General features: G+C 44.0%; 1 protein-coding gene and 1 long non-coding RNA gene across 8 annotated transcripts in view; one reads left to right on the forward strand and one right to left on the reverse strand.

Annotated features, from left to right (window-relative positions):
- Positions 1–3,223, reverse strand: part of RRAS2 (RAS related 2) — an 88,946-nt gene extending 85,723 nt beyond the window's left edge. For 6 of the 7 annotated variants that reach the window (XR_008475184.2, XM_002755077.8, XM_078340609.1 and 3 more), the window contains exon 1: positions 2,747–3,167. Coding sequence is in view for 4 of the 7 variants with exons in the window: in XM_002755077.8 (XP_002755123.1) it covers positions 2,747–2,854 (108 nt within the window). In the remaining 3 variants the exon portion in view is untranslated. Of the gene's footprint in view, positions 1–2,192 lie in introns of all 7 variants that reach the window. The other variant, XR_013523318.1, reaches the window with a different exon arrangement.
- Positions 3,224–11,797: 8,574 nt separating this feature from the next.
- LOC108593816 (uncharacterized) overlaps positions 11,798–18,617 on the forward strand; it is a 34,595-nt gene continuing 27,775 nt past the window's right edge. The window contains exon 1 of the long non-coding RNA XR_001914424.4: positions 11,798–12,408. This is a non-coding gene — a long non-coding RNA (uncharacterized LOC108593816). The remainder of the gene's footprint in view (positions 12,409–18,617) is intronic.

The raw sequence follows: 18,617 nt of genomic DNA on the forward strand, positions 1-18,617 counted from the left end.
TGCAGAGTTCAGATGATAGGTCCCAAATCAACTATCGATCCCACTCCCCCCCCCCCATATGACTCCCAAATATGACATTTCCATTCTCCCTACCACCAAGCCTACAATGTGCTTTTAACAATTTTTTCCACATTGACTTTTCCGAGTCTGAATTCTCTCTGCATTTAAACATATCACAGAATTGTAGGCATAAACACTGATAACACCTACCATTACTGACCACATACAACATGCTAGATGTAATGCTACTATCTTTGTCATCATTTAAAAGTTATAAAGAATGTGTAATCAGACCCATTTTACTGGTGAGAAAACTGAGGCTCAGAGAGGCTGAATATTTTGGCCATGTTCTCATAGCCAATAAATGACAGAGCTTTAAAAGACACACACCCTGAAGTACATATATACATTTATGTCTTTCTCATGCATACCTGCTTCCTTTACTTCTTTGATATCGTCTAGAGCATCTAGGTACTATACTATTCATAGTGGAGGTATTTCTTCAACAAAGAAATTCTACAAATTATTAGGAAAACAGCAATTAATGCTTTTTTTTTTTTTTTTTGAGGTGGAGTCTCACTCTGTTGCCCAGGTGGGAGTGCAGTGGTGCAATCTTGGCTCATCACAACCTCCGCCTTCCGTGTTCAAGCGATTTTCCTGCCTCATCCTCCCAAGTCGCTGGGACTACAGGTGCTCGCCACCATGCCAGGCTAATTTTTGTATTTTTAGTAGAGATGGAGCTTTGCCAATATTGGCCAGGCTGGTCTTGAACTCCTGACCTCAGGTGATCTGCCCACTTCGGCCTTACAAGGTGCGGAGATTACAGGCATTAGCTTTCTTAATGGCTTTTAATGTTACTCCCCAAAACAAAAAGACCCAACACCTGAATTAACATGGACACAAATAATTCAAAAAAATCCAATTAAAGGCATTGTTTTTAAATTCTCCATTCCCAATTTTGTATTTATTTTCTGCTCAAGATTACATAGTAGACAAATATATACTGAAAATTGTAGAAACAGCCTAGTATTTCAGGAGTCTTAAAAAAATCATTAAGACCAATTTGTGCCATTCTAATCTCCTACAAAGAGAACTGACTTCTGCTTATTAAAACGGTTAGTTTGCTGTGTTCTCTCCCTCCAGTTACTACTGCTGAACAATCATAGTGTTCAGACTTCCTCAAAAAAATTAAATATCAGTAGTTCAAATCTTTTAGTTAACACTATCAATATTGGAACCCAAGATTATTCTCCTACTCCTAGATTTCTCCTCCACTACCCCCTAACCCCCAGCCATCAGACTAGTCCCCAAAGAATGGGTTAGGTATAAATTGTTTTGCTTTCTCATTAGTTATGTACAATTTCTCTGCGCCCTAGGGAAACAGCAACCTGACAGCACCCGATTCTGCAGCCTGCTAAACTTAAACCAATCTCACTTCTTGCTCAGTGATCTCTTTTAAACCCACTAATGAGCATACTGTAAATGCTCATTACATAAACATCCTTTCTTCCTGGATACAAAGGTTTCAGCAGCAGTAATCCCAGGGAATATTATAGCAACAATTATTGTTCATTTACTCAATGTGAAAGGTGACAATCACGTTTGTTTCAGTATTCAATATTTTAACAATATTTTAAGGTCACTATAAACACTAAGTGAAATAAACTGATCAAGTATCCCAATTAATAACAAATGGGTGAAATGGAAACCAGAAAAAAAATTTTTCACCGTTCATACTCTAGATACTGTGAAAATATCCTTGTTACCTGTTATAACAGGGTACGTTAGTTCTCTCCCAGCATATGCCACACCTTTTAGGTTAACAAAAGCAGGAAGACATCGGGGCTTTGTGTTTTAAAAATCCCAAAAAAGATTACTCAAATCTCTCCCCAAGAGCAAATTCTAAGAAGGAAGAATTCCACCTCCCTTTCCTTTACCACAAACCCTAGACTTTCCGCCTCTAGCAACCAGAGAGGGCTGGGGGTGGGGGAGAAGGTGGTTAGAAAACAGAACGCACGACTCGGTCACCTCCCAGCCTGGCCCATCCCAAACTTCACCTAGGCAAGGCGAGAAGCAGGAAGGCACCAGGAATTCCTAGGAAATGGTCTCACCCCACCAGAGAACATTTTTAACTTCCTCGAAGCCACCATTTCCCCGGGGCATTATCACACACTCCCACCCGGACATATTACCTAAGAGAGTACTTAAAAGCACAACACACACAAAGAAATACACCGCGCTTGAAGCTAGCAGCTCCGGCTCAGGCGGCGCGGGGAAGCCTGGAGACCACGAGGAGCCGCGGCCAAGCTGCCACAGCGATCGCCTCGACGGTGCAGGCGCGGCCGCAGGCGGCTGGAAAAGCAGCTCGCGGGGCTCCAGCTCCAAGCCCCATGCCCGGACCCTTCGGACCAGGAAGCTCGCCTTGGTGGCCCAGTCTCTCCCGGAGGTCTCCGGCCTCGGCCAGAGCGATAAGGTGGATCGGCGCTTCCCACCCTGCCAGCTCCGCCCTCCGGACCACATTCCTGAGAAGCCCTACTCCCGGGACGCCGCGCCCGGGAAGAGGCAGGAGTGCTACGCAGCGGCCGCAGGGCAGGAGTGTAGTCGGCCTCACGCCCTCCCGCCCCCGGCCCCGGCCCCGGCCCGCGAGGCGCCTCCGGGGCGAGGTCGCGGCGGCCGCCCCGCCACAGGTAGCTCCGGCCTCCGCCCGCCGCCGCCCGGGCGCCCCCGGCAGGCCCGCTCCAGGTACCTGGATGAACTGGATGGTGAGCGCCGACTTGCCCACGCCGCCACCGCCGACCACCACAAGTCGGTACTTCTCTTGGCCGGAGCCGTCCCGCCAGCCGGCCGCGGCCATGGGGACGCCACAGAGCCCAGCCTGACCGCGCCAAGCCGCCGCTGCCGCCCGCCCTAGGCCCGGCTCCGGGGACGTGTGCGGCCGGCGGGCAGCAGGCGAGCGGCCGGGCGGGGGTCGCGGGCAGCGGGAGGTGTCGGGAGGACAGGTCCGCGAGGCGGCGCGGCGCCAGGGGCTGGCCGAGTACCGCCCGAGGTGCGGAGAAGTGGGGTGACGGCACGGGCCAGTGGCGGCAGCGGCTGGGGGGCGCGCTCCTCTACGCGTCTCCGCCGCGCTTGCCGAACGCAGCCTCCAGCGCCTCCACAAATGGCCGTCTGGGGGCCGGGCTGCCGAGCTGAGGTGCTGCATATGCATGAGGGGGCGGGGAGGGGCGGGGCCACGCTGCTTGGGGCTGAGATTTGGGAGTTGACCCAGGCTTCAGAACCTCACGGACAGGCTACTCCAATCCCTAGCCAGTGAACGTCAGTGAGTGTGGGAGTGGGTGTCAGCTGGGAGTGGGACGAAGGCAGTAAGAGTGTGTGACCCTAATTGTGTATGTCAGGGATTGTGTGGATGGAAAAATACAATATGTGATGGCTTGTGTGAAAAATAGAGCTGTTGGCATATTAACTCAGTTTTATAGGAGAGTAAATACCGTGCTTTAAGAGTACAGATGGTGACTATACTTGTGTGAAAAACAGTATGTGACAGTGATTGAGGATTAGAGCTGTGTCACAGTAATTGAGTGTGTGATGGGCGTGTGCTTGTGGACAGTGTGAAGAATGGGACAGTGGGTGAGCATGGAGAATACGTCACAGTGATTGAGCTTGCATGGGAAAGACGGAATGTAACAGATTTTGTATGTGTCAGTACAGTGTCATAGTTGCTATGTTTATGGGTGACAAATGTTCAGTAATTGGATATGAGGATTGTGAGTGTGAGGGTTTGAACTCCTGGCCTCAAGCAATCCTTCTGGCTCGGCCTCCCAAAGTGCTGGGATTATAGGCGTGAGTCACTGCCCTGGCCTCATGGGGTTTTTAATAAGAATTAAATAAGCACGTAAAACAGTGCTGGTACACAGGAAGCATTTATAGGAAGCAGTTACAGCAATTTTGGAACATGACTACAAGTTCTTGGATTTACCTGGTAACTCACATGGAACCAGTAGAATGCAGCAGAAGAGATGCTGCCTAAGTTCCCAGGCTAGATCAGAAGAGGCCATGTAGCTGTTCTCTTGGTTAATTCTCCAGGAGAAACAAAGTTTGACAACCATAAGACTGCCATGCTACAGAGGCCACATGTAGGCATGCCAGTCAAAATTCTCACTGATGGCAGGAGCAACATGTCCATTAATAAAAAAAAGTCCCACTGAGCTCCCACGAGATCACCGGTATCACCTGTCAGCCATCTGAGTGAGACATCTTCAACAGCCCAATGGAGCCTTCCAATGATGGCATCCCCTGTTAGTGTCTGACTGCAACTGCATGAGAGACCCCAAGCAAGAACTATCTACCCAGGCCAGCCCTTCCTGAATTATACACACACACACACACACACACAAACACACACTTTATTGTTGTCTTTTTTGAAAGACAAGATCCCTGTTACCCAGGCTGAAGTGCAGTGGTACAATCATGGCTCATTGAAGCCTCTAACTTCCGAACTCAAGTGATCCTTCCATCTCAGCCTCACTAGCAGCTGGGACTACAGGCACATGCCATCATGCTCAGGTAATTTTTTTTTTTTTTTTTTTTTTAGAAACAAGTTTTCCGTATGTTACCAGGCTGGTCTCAAACTCCCAAAGTACTGGGATTGCTGGGAGCAATGGCTCACACCTATAATCCCAGCTCTTTGGAAAGCCCAGGTGGGTAGATCGCTTGAGTCCAGGCGTTCCAGACCAACCTGGCCAACATGGCTAAACCCATCTCTTCTAGAAATACAAATTTTAGCCAGGAGTGGTGGCATAGACTTGTAGTCCCAGCTACTCCAGAGGCTGAGGTGGGAGGATCACTTGAGCCTGGGACGCAGAAGTTGCAGTGAACCAAGTCTATGCCACTGCCCTAGTGCCTGGGCGACAGAGCAGCTCAAAAAAAAAAAAAAGTGCTGGGATTACAGGCATGAACCAGCACTCCCAGCCCTTCTGGAATACTTGACCCACAAAATCATGAGCAAAATAAAATTGAGGTGGCTCACGCCTGTAATCCCAACCTTTGGGAGGCAGAGGTAGGCAGATCACTTGAGCCCAGGAGTTCCAGACCAGCCTGGACAACATGACTAATCCCATCTCTACAAAAAATTACAAAAATTAGCCATGAGTGGTGGTGCACGTGCTTGAAGTCCCAGCCACTCTGGAGGCTGAGGTGAGAGGATCATTTGAGCCTGGAACACAGAAGTGACAGTGAGCCAAGTTTGTGCCACTGTACTCGCACCTGGACAACAGAGCGGGCTCAAAAAAAAAGTGCTGGGATTACAGTCATGATCCATCACTCCTGGCCCTTCTTGAACACTTGACCCACAAAATCATAAGTGAATAAAATTGTAGCAGCTCCTGTCTGTAATCCCTGCACTTTGGAAGGCAGAAGCAGGAGGATCACTGGGACCCAGGAGGCAGAAGTTTCAGTAAGCCGATACTGGGGCCACCGCACTCCAGCCTGGGTGACAGAGCGAGATCCTGTCTCAAAAAAAAAAAAAAAAAAAAATACATTGAAATACCGCTTCACACACTCAAGGATGACTAAAATTAAAAGGACAGATTATATAAGTGTTGATGAAGATGTGAAGAAACTGGAGCCCTCATACACTGTGGGTAGGTGTGTTAAATGATGCCACTGCTTTGGAAAACTGTATGTCAGTTCCTCAAAAGATTAAATGTAGTTATCATCCAACCTGACAATTACTCTCCTACTTACCTATATCTGAGAGAAATGAAGACATATACGCACATGAAAACTTGTTTGTGAATGTTCATAGCGTTGTTATATGTAATGGCAAAAAAGTGGAAACAATTGCTCCTCAGCTGATGAGTGGATAAACAAAATGTCATATAGCCATACAATAGAATATTATTTGGCAATAAAAAGGAATGAGGTCCTGATACATGTTACAACATGGATAAAGCTTGAAAACATTATGCTAAATGAAAGAAGACAGACACAAAAGACCACATATTGTATAATTCCATTTATATAAAAGGTTCGGAATAGGCAAATCTATAGATTCAGAAAGCAGATTTGTGGTTGCCAGAACTACAGCAACCAATAGCAGGTATGGGGTTTCTTTTGGAGGAGTTGAAAATGTTTTGAAATTAGATAGTGGTGTTGATTGCAGAACCCTGTAAATATGCTAAAAACATTGAATTGTATGCTTTATATGGATAAATCTTATTGTGTGTGAATTATATCTCAGAGAAGTTAAAAGAAAAAAAGATTCAATTGCAAGGTTTTATTTGAACTGTGAAGTTCAAGGAAGTGGCTTTGTACTTCAGTGTGTTCTTCATATTAACTCTATTCCTTTACTTTTTTATTTGACTCAAAACATAGTATTCAGCAAACAAAAAGTCCATATGCTCCACCCCACCCAGACTTTCTATTCTAAAATGAGCTCTTTTCCTTAGAAAATGCCCCCAAAAGCATACAGCAAAAAGAAACTTCCCTGCAAACACAAATCACTGAAGACACACAGAAGAATATGGGAGAGGAAGAACTAGTTGTCACTCAAGCCAATTAAAGGTGAATTTTCAACTTAATCTGAAAAGTTTCCTTTTCAAGTAGCTGACAGATAGTAAGTACATAAATCTTCATGAAAAGAATGATCTAGAACCTTGGAAAGAACAGTAGAGACCATCCCCCTTACTTTATAGAAAGAGCGGCAAGGGGAGAATTTCTTTCCCAATGTCACCTAACAAGTTGTTAGCAGGGATTAGGAAACAGGTCTCCTGACTCCCTTGCTCAGAGCACTTTGCCCCACGCCAAGCTGGGTGTTATCCAGAACCCCGGAGAGCCTCACATCGCAGAGGGAGGCAGTGTGATGCTGCCAGTCAAGAGAGCTGCTGACTGCATCATTTTGACTTAAATTGAGTGATTGTTTAGCTAAAGTGTTGTCAAGAGATTTCAACAGGCAGAATTCAGAGCCAGATCTGGCCAGTGCATATGTTTTGGCCTACAATTCAAATTTTTTGTTTAAATTTTGAATTGGTTGCCGATATTTAAAAATAGGATATTTCACAAATCTGGATTTCTAACTCTTCTTGGGAAAGTTAAGTGGAACATCTAGCAACACCGGACTGGTGTTATCTGGCAACAACTAGCTAAAGCTAAGTACTGACTGCCTTTTAGAGAATGTAAGATCCTCCCATTCATCAGAGTCACCAACACGCTTCTCTCATACACCACCCATTTGTACCTGCCTGGCTTTAGTGAGCTTTAAGAACTTGCAAATCCTACTACTATACAGCAATGTTCTCCACGAAGGATGTGCTTCCAAGTCCCCTATAGTGTATTTTATTTATTTATTTTTCCTATTCAAACATGAAAGGCAGCCTGTAGTATCTTTTAAAATGAAGAAACTAGGCTTCTCTCCAGACCTGCTAAATGAGAACCTCTGAGGACGTAGACTTAGAATCTTATTTGTATATTAAATATCTAAAGTGACGGTCAGATGTGGTGGCTCTTACCTGTAATCCCAGCACTTTGGGAGGCCAAGGCAGGTGGATCACCTGAAGTCAGGAGTTCAAGATCAGCCTGGCCAACATGGTGAAACCCCATCTCTAATAAAAGTACAAAATAATTAGCCGGGCATGGTGGTGTGTGCCTATAATCCCAGCTACTTAGGAGGCTGAGGCAGGAGAATCGGTTGAACCGGGGAGGCAGAGGTTGCAGTGAGCTGAGATTGCACCACTGCACTCCAGCCTGGGCGACAGAGCAGGGCTCTGTCTCAAAAAAATAAAGTGACTCTAAGACACCACCACAGCAAGAACTCAGAGGAGGGTGCACATCCCTGTCCACTCTTTATTTGAGGACAAACAATGACCCGTCTCATCTGGATTTTTCGTTACTCATCATCTTTAAAAACCAATATTGACCAAACAGCATCCCTGGCCCATCCCAGAGACAGGATCTGAGGGGAGAGTGGAGAGGGAGATGCTAAAATCAAGACTCCCCTGACCTCATCTATAGCACATAGACAGAGCAAAGATCTGTGGCCAAAGAAGGCCAAGCCCCAGATCAGAGCCTGCAATGCTTATCAAGGGTGATGGAGGAGCATCGTCCACTTATTTCCTTAATGGGCCATTGCTTTTAATGTGAATGAATGGCTGGCAGAGAATGAAACAGCCCAGCAGGAGCTGCATGCATCTGAGATGAGACAGAAGCACAAATCTATTCCTTGTTTAAAGATCACGTTGCTAAGAATAGAAATTGAAACACACACTCAAGCGTGTGCACACACACACAGCCCTGAGGAAGGCCATAATGGAGCTGGAGAAATCCACAACAGAAAAGGCATTTTAACTTCACTCCTTCTAAAGCTCTCCTTTCACAGATGGGGAAACAAAGGCCCACAAAGAGAAGGGTGGTCCCCAGCATCACCTGGAAACAGAGCAGAAGCATGATTGGAACTCAGATTTTTGTCTCCCACCTTGAGATCTATCTCAATGTAGCACACTGTCTTAGGAACTCAAGAGCCCAGAAAGCTGAGCACGGCCAAAAATTATACATCCCTTCTTCTGCATAATTACCAGAAAGAATCAAGCAAAGGTATCGCCATTGCTTTTTTTTGAGACAGAGTCTCACTCTGTCACCCAGGCTGGAGTGCAGTGGCTCAGTCTTGGCTCACTGCAACCTCTGCCTCCTGGGTTAAAGTGATTCTCATGCCTCAGCCTCCAGAACAGCTGGGACTACAGGTGTGCGCCACCACACCCAGCTAATTTTTGTATTTTTAGTAGATACAGGTTTTCACTATGTTGGCCAGGCTGGTCTCAAACTCCTGCAGGTGATCCGCTTGCCTGGGCCTCCCAAACTGCTGGGATTACAGGCATGAGCCACCACGCCCAGTCTCACCATAGCATTTTTTAAATAATGAAATATTGAAAACTCCTGAAATATTCAGCAATAGGGACTTGGATAAATCAATGATGCAATGGCCACTATATGGCCCTTAAAAATAATTTTTATAGGAAAATGAGAAAGGTAGGTGCTATGGTCTGAATGTTTGTGTCCCCCCCACCCCGCAAATTAGTATGTTAAAACTCAATACTAAACGTAATAACATTAAAAAGTGGGGTCTTTAGGAGGTTATTGGGGCTCTGCCCTTAGGAATGGGGTTAGTGCCTCTATTAGTCAGCCTTCCCTAGAGGGACAAGGATTAATGAAATATATATATATGACAGTTTATTAAGTATTAACTCACACAATCACATGGTTCACAATAGGCTGCCTGCAGACTGAGGAGGAAGGAGAGCCAGTCCGAGTTCCTAAACTGAAGAACTTGTAGTCCGATGTTCAAGGGCAGGAAGCATCCAGCAAGGGAGAAAGATGTAGCTGGGAGGCTAGGCCAGTCTCTCTTTTCACATTTTTCTGCCTCCTTATATTCTAGCCTCACTGGCAGCTGATTAGATTGTGCCCATCTAGATTAAAGGTGAGGTGCCTTTCCCAGCCCACTGATTCAAAATGTTCATCTCCTTTGGCAACACCCTCAAAAGACATACCCAGGATATTTTGTATCCTTCAATCCAGTCAAGTTGACACTCAGTATTAACCATCACAGTGCCCTTATAAAAGAGGCTTGAAGAAGCCTGTTTGCCCCTTCTGCCACGTGGGGACACATAGAAGTCACCATCTGTAATGCTGAGAACCCTCACCAAACATGAAATCTGCTAGCATTTTGACCTGGACTTCCCAGCCTCAAGAACTGTGAGAAATACATTTATGTTGCTTAACCATTACTCATTCTAAGATAATATATATTTTTATCCACTGGCCAGTTACTAGAAATAAGCTATTTTGGGCCGGGTGTGGTGGCTCATGCCTGTAATCCCAGTACTTTGGGAGGCCAAGGGGAGCAGATCACCTGAGATCAAGAGTTCAAGACCAACCTGGCCAACATGGTGAAACTCCATCTCTACAAAAATTATCTGGGCATGATGGTGGATGCCTGTAATCCCAGCTACTTTGGAGGCTGAGACAGGAGAATCACTTGAACCCAGGAGGTAGAGGTTGCAGTGAGCCGAGATCGCACCATTGCACTTCAGTCTGGGTGACAAAGCAAGACTCTTTCTCAAAAAAAAAAAAGATATTTTGTTATAGCCACCCAAATGGAAAATACAGTAGGATACAAAACAGTATATCTAATATAATTACAGTTACAAAGATAGATACCAATATATGTTAATATATAAGCTGTCATTTATTGAGCACTTACCAGGATCCTGGCGCTGTGCTAACCACACAGAACATTATCCAGTTTAATCCATCAACCATCTGAGTGGGTTCTGTTATTATTTGTATTGTACAAAAAAGCTGCAGCACAGTGACGTCCTATAGCTACTAAATGACAGAGTGTATACTGAACCTAGGAAGTCCAACCTCCAGAGCACTTGTACTTAGTCACTAAGGATAGATTTTTTACAGTGATGAAGACTGCCAGGATGCTCAGTTATCCTAGGGAGTGAAATCACAGGTGAGTTTTATTTTCTACCTTTTGTATTTTCTGTCTCTTTTTTTTAAGACGGAGTTTCGCTCTTGTTACCCAGTCTGGAGTGCAATGGCATGATCTCGGCTGACCGCAACCTCCGCCTCCTGGGTTCAGGCAATTCTCCTGCCTCAGCCTCCTGAGTAGCTGGGATTACAGGCACGCGCCACCATGCCCAGCTAATTTTTTGTATTTTTAGTAGAGACGGGGTTTCACCATGTTGACCAGGATGGTCTTGATCTCTTGACCTTGTGATCCACCTGCCTCGGCCTCCCAAAGTGCTGGGATTATAGGCTTGAGCCACCGCGCCCGGCTTTTCTGTCTTTTTAAAAAATAATTCCCCATCCTCTTCTACCTCCAGCCCCTGAAAACCTTCAATCTACTTTCTGTCTCTATAAGTTTTCCTATCCTAGACATTACATATAACTAGAATCATACAATATTTGCCTTTCAGTGTCTGGTTTATTTTGTTTAGCATAATGTTTCAAAGTTTATCCATGTTGTAGCACATATTCATACTTCATTCCTTGTAATGGTTGGGTAATATTCCTTTGTATGGATATAACACTATTTATTCATTGACCTGTTGAAGAACATTTATGTTGTTTATACTTTTTGGCTCTTACGAATAATGCTGCTATAAACATTTGTGTACAAGTGCCTGTTTGAATTCTTGTTTTCAGGTATACAGTTGTGGAATTCCTGGATAATATGGTAATTCTGTGTTTAATTTTTCAAAAAACTGACACGTTGTTTTCCATAGCAGCTGCATCATTTTACTTTCCCACTAGCAATGTATGAAGGTTTTAATTTCTTCACATTCTTGTCAACACTTGTTAGATTTCTTTTTTTTTCATTATAGCCATCCTAGTAGGTGTGAAGTGATACATCACTGTAATTTTGACTTGCAGTTCCCTAATGACTAATGATGTTGAACATCTTTTCACAGGTTTATTTGCCATTTGTATATCTTCTTTGGAGAAATGTCTATTCAAGTCTTTTGCCTATTCTTTAATCAGATTGTTTCTCTTTTTGTTGTTGAGCTGTAGGAGTTATTTAAATATTCTAGATATTAAACCTTTATCAAATATGTGATTTGCAAACATATTCTCTCATTCCATGGCTTGTCTTTTTTCTCTCTTTATAATTTCTTGGATGTGCATGTTTTTCATTTTAATGAAATGCAATCTCCTTTCCTTCCTTCCTTCCTTCCTTCCTTCCTTCCTTCCTTCCTTCCTTCCTTCCCTCCCTCCCTCCCTCCCTCCCTGCCTTCCTTCCTTCCTTCCTTCCTTCCTTCCTTCCTTCCTTCCTTCCTTCCTTTCCTTCCCTCCTGCCACCCCATCGTGCCATCCTGCCACCCCAGCCTCCCAAGTAGCTGGGACTACAGGCATGTGACACCACACCTGGCTAATTTTTAAATTATTTTGTAGAGACGAGGTCTTGCTATGTTGCCCAGGCTGGTCAAACTCCTCACGTGATCCTCCCACCTTGGCCCCCCAAAGTGCTGTGATTAGTCATGAGCCACTATGCCTGGCATTCTATTTCTTTTTAATGAGAAAAATATAAAATTATATTTACGAATATTTGTTAATGATATGGGCAAAGTGGGAACCAGATTATAAACATATGACCTATTTATATAAAAAAGACATGGAAGTTAGATCATCTGGAAGGGAGAATTAAGTATTCCAAGAAAACTGAGAATGAGGGTTAATATACAGAAAACACTTATGTAGCCTTCTATCACTCAGGCGAACTGTGATGGCTATTTTTTCTCTTCCTTCTCTACGGCAGCTTTCCAAAAAGACGCATACCTACTGCTCTGAGGGGACTAAGCCCTGAAAATTGAGCTACCTGTCGAACCCAGGCCTGGTTTTGTGAGTTCCAAACAGGTATTTCTTTAATCCACGCCTCTTACCAGGACCATGACTATTACTGTTTTAAAGATTCGTGAAGGGCTAGGGCTGGGTGGGCTCACACTTGTAATCCTAGCACTTTGGGAGGCTTAAGCGGGTGGATCACTTGAGGTAAGGAGTTTGAGACCAGCCTAGCCAAAACAGTGAAACCCCAGCTCTACTAAAAATACAAAAATTGGCTGGGCATGGTCGTGGGTGCCTGTAATTCCAGCTACTCAGGAGGCTGAGGCAGGAGAATCGCTTGAACCCGGGCAGCAGAGGTTGCAGTGAGCCAAGATTATGCCACTACACTCCAGCCTGGGTGACAAAGTGAGACTTGGTCTCAAAAAAAAAAAAAAATTCATGAAGAACTCAGAAAGGAACAAAACAGTGGAAAGGGGAAGAGGGAAGTCCTCTCTGTTTTCAAATACAGGCTAAGATACTTCTAACCTCCGGAACAGCAGGCATAGCTTCAAGAATAGCCATATAGATTTAGGTTAGACAGCTGACAGAACCTGATAATTAAACAAGGTAGACAGCTCTTAGGAAGCTTTTTAAAATGCAGTGGTTTCTAGGCCCCATTCCTGCCTCACAGAATTACACTGTTTCAGGAGAGAACAGAAAGGAAATGTTTTATGATTGCAATCTTCCCTCCTGTGCCCATGAGGCAAGGGATACTTCTGATTCCCACAGATGCAACATCAGTGATCTGGTGAGAACAAACAAGGTTTTCTTCACCAGAGCATTCAGGATCCCTGGAGAGAGAGTGGGACCTGGCATCCTAGAATATCAGAAGGGGAAGGGACTGAGAGATCTCCTATAGTAGTCAGGCACTAGGGGGCTCACTAAATAACAGCTCTCTTTTCACCCAAGTTCTGAACCAATTGAGAAATAGGGCACAGAAAACCAACAGATGGGGATCAATATGTCAGCTTTATTACTGATAAGAGATAGACTGGAAGATATGGTTTAGATGTAAGGTCAAATGGGCTTGCTTACACTGTTCCCAGAATAAATTTCCCACCTGGTTACAGGCAGTGCTGGGAAGACTGCAGGCCTCATCTCATGGGGATCTGCCTCTGTACAACTTGTGGCACATACAGGAACAGAATAACTGTCCCCTTTAATCAGGCTGGCTCCCAAAGAGAAAAAAGAGAAGGCATTAAACTGAGCATGCCAGACTTACTGATTAGATAATTCATATCTTCATTGTGGAGAAGAATGAATAAGGGGTAGAAAGAGAGGCCAGGAATTCTGCTCCAGTGATATTCAAATTTTAGTAGGCATCAAAGTCACCTGGTGAGCTTGTTATACCACAGATTGCTGGCATCCACTCCCAGAACCCTGATTCAGTAGGGGTTGATAAACTGTGTTTTTAACAGTTTCCATCGTGAGACTGCTGTCTAGGTATCACATTTTGAGAACCGCTGCTCAAAGGAAATCTCTCCACTTGGAAACATTAGGAGAATAAGTGTTCCTCTTGACAGCTAGATCTTGTTTGGTTGCCATTGACAAACCTGATTCAAACTGAAATGCAGGCTGAGTATTTCTAATCTGAAAATTAGAAATCTGAAATGCTTCAAAATCTGAAATTTTTTTAACACCAACATGATGTTCAAAGGAAATGCTCATTGGAGCATTTCACATTTCAGATTTTCCAATTAGGGATGCTCAGCCAGTAAATAGAATGCAAATACACTGGAACCCGAAAAATATCTGAAATCTGAAACACTTCTGGTGCCAATCATTTTGGATAAGGGATACACAACCCGTTAAAAAAGAAAAGGTTATTTCATATAGCTAAATGTTGTAACAGTTTAAGTTCAAGCACAGCTAGACTCAGAGACTCAAATGATGCCTTCACGACTCTCCATATCTCTCTGCTCTGTTCTGCATGGCTCTAATCACAAGCGGGGTTTCCTCTGGTGTTGGCAAGATGACTCCACTTATATTCTTTTCCCTAAGCCAGTGTTTCTCAAACTTGAGCATGATTCAGAATCACCTGGAGGCCTTGCTAAAACACACATTACTGGGCCCCACTCCTGGAGATCCTAATTCAGCAGGTCTTGGGTAACAACTGAGAATTGGTATTTCTAACAAATTCCTAGGGGCCACATTTTCGGATCAGAGAAGGTGATCCACTTCTCTAAGCAGCTTCTGAAGAAAAGAAAGAGATTTTCTCTCTCCTAACTGTTCTTTTCCACACCATTCAGAAAACAAAATAAGACCTGGAATGAGTCTTATTAGCTCCAGCTGGAATTGAGCTGAATGCCCATGTCCTGGAGCCAAAAACTATTGTGATGTTCTCATTGGCCAGACTCAGATCATAAGTTTCCATAAGTACTCCAGAGGTACCTGGAGATGCAAGTGGGGTTAACTGCACATGAGCTATCCAGACTGAAAGTGGGTGAGAGATAGAGCTACAGAAAGGTGCTTTTATAAAATGGCAAATGAATGCTGGTGGGCACAAACAAGAGGTTCTCTACCATTTGTGTCATAGATTAAGAAACAGAGCGGTTAAGTGGCTGTTCTGTTTTATCCCACGTAGAAGATAAAAATTTTTGAAAGGGCAGCTTGGCATACCAGAAAGAGCATGCTTGGGTTTTAAAGTAAGAAAATCCGGCGGAACGATCCAAGATGGCTGATCCATAACAGCTCGGGATTGCAGCTCAGTCAAACCACAGAGAACTAGAGGATGCCACACTATCAGACAAATTCTGGTAGCTCACGGAACAGAAGATCCCCAGTGGAGGAACCACACGGTTGCCAGCGCGACTCTTGTGGCCGGCCCAGCAGTTTCGCCGGCACCTCGGCACGGCAGCTCTTGGAGCAGAGTAAACAGGGCCAGCTCCCCTTCTGACTGAGGGTTGGAGGACCCACACGGGTCCCCAGCACAACTCCTGAGACCGGCGCAGCGGCTGACGGCACCTCAGGGCGGCAGCTGTCGGTGCAGAGTAAACGAGACTGGTTCCCCTTCTGACCGAGGTTTGGAGCCCAGGGAAGGCAGAGTCGCCCATTACGGACACAAGAAGGAAGCCAGACAGGAGAATCCTGGGCAGAAAAGCACCATCAGCCTTAACGCCGCAGTTCTGGCCCTGGGAACTAACAACTTGGATGTCCAATCAAGAGACCTAATCTGAAAGTTGGTAATTTCAAAGACGACAGGAGGATGGGAAGAAACCAGCGTAAAAAGGCTGAGAATACTCAAAATCAGAACGCCTCTACCTCTAAAGATGATCACAGTTCCACATCAACAATGGAACAAGGCTTGATGGAGAACAAGCGCATCCCAATGACAAAATCACTCTTCAAGGAATGGATAATAACAAACTTCGGTGAGTTAAAAGAACATGTTGTAGCCCAACGTAAAGAAACTAGGAACTTTGAAAAAAGGTTTGACGAAATCCTATTGAGAACAGACAACTTAGAAAATTAATGGAACTGAAGAATACAATACAGGAACTCCGAGAAGTATGCACAGGTTTAAACACTTGATTTGTTCAAGCAGAAGAAGGGATATCAGAGGTCAAAGTCCAACTTAATGAAAGAAAATGTGAAGAAAAGATTAGAGATAAAAGGATAAAAAGGAATGAGCAAAGTCTCCAAGAAATGTGGGACTATGTGAAAAGACAAAATTTACGTTTGATAGGTGTACCTGAATGTGACGGAGAGAATGAATCCAAGCTGGAAAATACCCTTCAGGATATTATTCAGGAAAATTTTCCTGAACGAGCAAAGCAGGTCAATATTCAACCCCAGGTAATACAGAGAACACCACAAAGATATTCCTCAAGAAGAGCAACCTCAAGGCACATAATCGGTAGATTCACCAGGGTTGAAACGAAGGAGAAAATACTAAGGGCAGCCAGAGAGAAAGGTCAGGTTACCCACAAAGGCAAGCCTATCAGACTTACAGCAGATCTCTCAGCAGAAACTCTACAAGCCAGAAGAGAGTGGGGGCCAATATTCAACATCCTCAAAACACAGAACCTTCAGCCCAGAATTTCATATCCAGCCAAACTAAGCTTCACAACTGAAGGGAAAATAAAATCTTTTATGAACAAGCAAGTACTCAGAGATTTTATTACCACCAGGCCTGCTTTACAAGAGCTTCTGAAAGAAGCATTACACACAGAAAGAAACAACCAGTATTAGCCTTACTAAAAATATACCAAAAAGTAAAGAGCACCAACATAAAGAAGAATTTTCATCAACAAATGGATGAAACAGCCAGTTAACATCAAATGGCAGTAACCCTAAATTTAAATCGACTAAATCCCCCAATCAAAAGACACAGCCAAAACCCAACGGCATGTTACATCCAGACCTGTTTCACATGCAAGGATACACAAAGATTCAAAACAAAGGAATGGAGAAAGATTAACCAACCAAATGGAGAGCAAAAATAAATAAATAAATAAATAAATAAATAAAAAGCAGGAGTTGCAATTCTCGTATCTGATAAAATAGATTTTAAAGCAACAAAGATATAGTGGTAAAAGGATCAATGCAACAACAAGAGCTAACAATCCTAACACCCAGATACATAGAGACTTAGATTCAATGAGACAGAAAATTAATAAGGATATCAAGGACTCGAACTCAGATCCGGAACAAGTAAACTTAATACATATTTATAGAGCTCTCCACTTCAAATACATAAAATATACATTCTTGTCAATACCACATCACACCTACTCATAGGTTTAAATGAAACATTCATTGGCCATTATTAATACCCATTTTTTTTTTCAGAATAAAGCAATATTTCCGTTCACCCTCCCTCTCTCTCTTCCTCTTTCTTTCTCTCCTTTACTCATTTTTTTTTCTTTCCTTCTCTCAGAAAAAGAAATCAACTTGTAAACCTCTAGATCCAGGTCGGCAATGTCTCTCTCATTGCTTGAATTCCTTCCTTCCCTTCCCTCCCTCCCTCCCTCCCTCCCCCCCTTCCTCCCTTCCTTCCTCCCTCCCTTCCTCCTCCTCTCCCTTCCTGCCTTCTTCCCTTCCTCCTTCCCTCCCTAAAAAAAAAGAAAATCCATCCTCACCACAGACAAACTGACTGGTTTGGGGCAGATCACTAAACCCCTTTAGTGTTTCATTTCTCTCTTTAGTGTTTTAAAATGAGAATAACAATAACACCCACTCACAGGGTGGGATGAAAATGTGACTATTTTCTAGAATATGTAACACTTCTTTATTAGTATTAAATATGAGTTTTAATTTTTTTTTTGAGACAGAATCTTGCTTTGTTGCCCAGGCTGGAGTGTAGTGGCCCACTGTCAGCTCAGTACAACCTCTGCCTTCCAGGTTCAAGTGATTCTCCTGCCTCAGCCTCTAGGCTCAAGTGATTCTCCTGCCTCAGCCTCCTGAGTAGCTGGGATTACAGGTGCATGCCACAAAGCCCAGCTGATTTTTTTATTTTTAGTAGAGACGGGGTTTCATCATGTTGGCTAGGCTGGTTTTGAACTCCTGACCTTAGGTGATCCATTCGCCTTGGCCTCCCAAATTCCTGGGATTACAGGTGTGAGTCACCATGCCCAGCATAAATTATTTTTAAAGTGGATGGGAATTATAATGTATGAAAATGGAAACTACCTGGAGTTACTACTTTTTGTTTTATAAGTACTATTTTCCCCTGCAAAATTGGCAAGATGAAATATTTGGTAACACTATTGAGCAAAAGTCTGGGGAAAGAAACACTTTCATTTATTGTTGATTGAGCTCTTCTGTATCCTAGGATCTTTCATTTTCCTCTGTGGCCCAATGCCTCATGGAATTTCATCTCTTTACCAGAGGGTTTTTTCTGAACTGTGGAAGTCCATGCTGGCTACCAGTAGGCCAGGCCTGGGTATTATCCCAATTCACACCTCCAAATCCTAGAGCAGCTGTTATCCTATTACCCCTGGGAGTTTCGTTCAGCTTCTTCACCTTTGATTAGGAAAATCCAGAAGTGAGTATTGTGCCATTTCTCAGAATTATCCACAGTAGTAGTTGGCTTAATAACACATCCATTTAATGACTGCCTTCCCACCCCTTGTCATTCCCCCTCCCCCAGCTTTCTGGTGTTCCCTGCACCTCCCAAATATACTACATGCACTAGAATCATTGTCACAAAGATGTGTTTTTTTGGAGGAACCCAAATCAAGATATAAATAGGCTCTGAGAGTGGGCAATGCCTAGCAACATTACAAATTCACATGACCTGT

The sequence above is a fragment of the Callithrix jacchus genome, chromosome 10, assembly GCF_049354715.1.
Source record: "Callithrix jacchus isolate 240 chromosome 10, calJac240_pri, whole genome shotgun sequence".
NCBI classification, from domain to species: domain Eukaryota; kingdom Metazoa; phylum Chordata; class Mammalia; order Primates; family Cebidae; genus Callithrix; species Callithrix jacchus.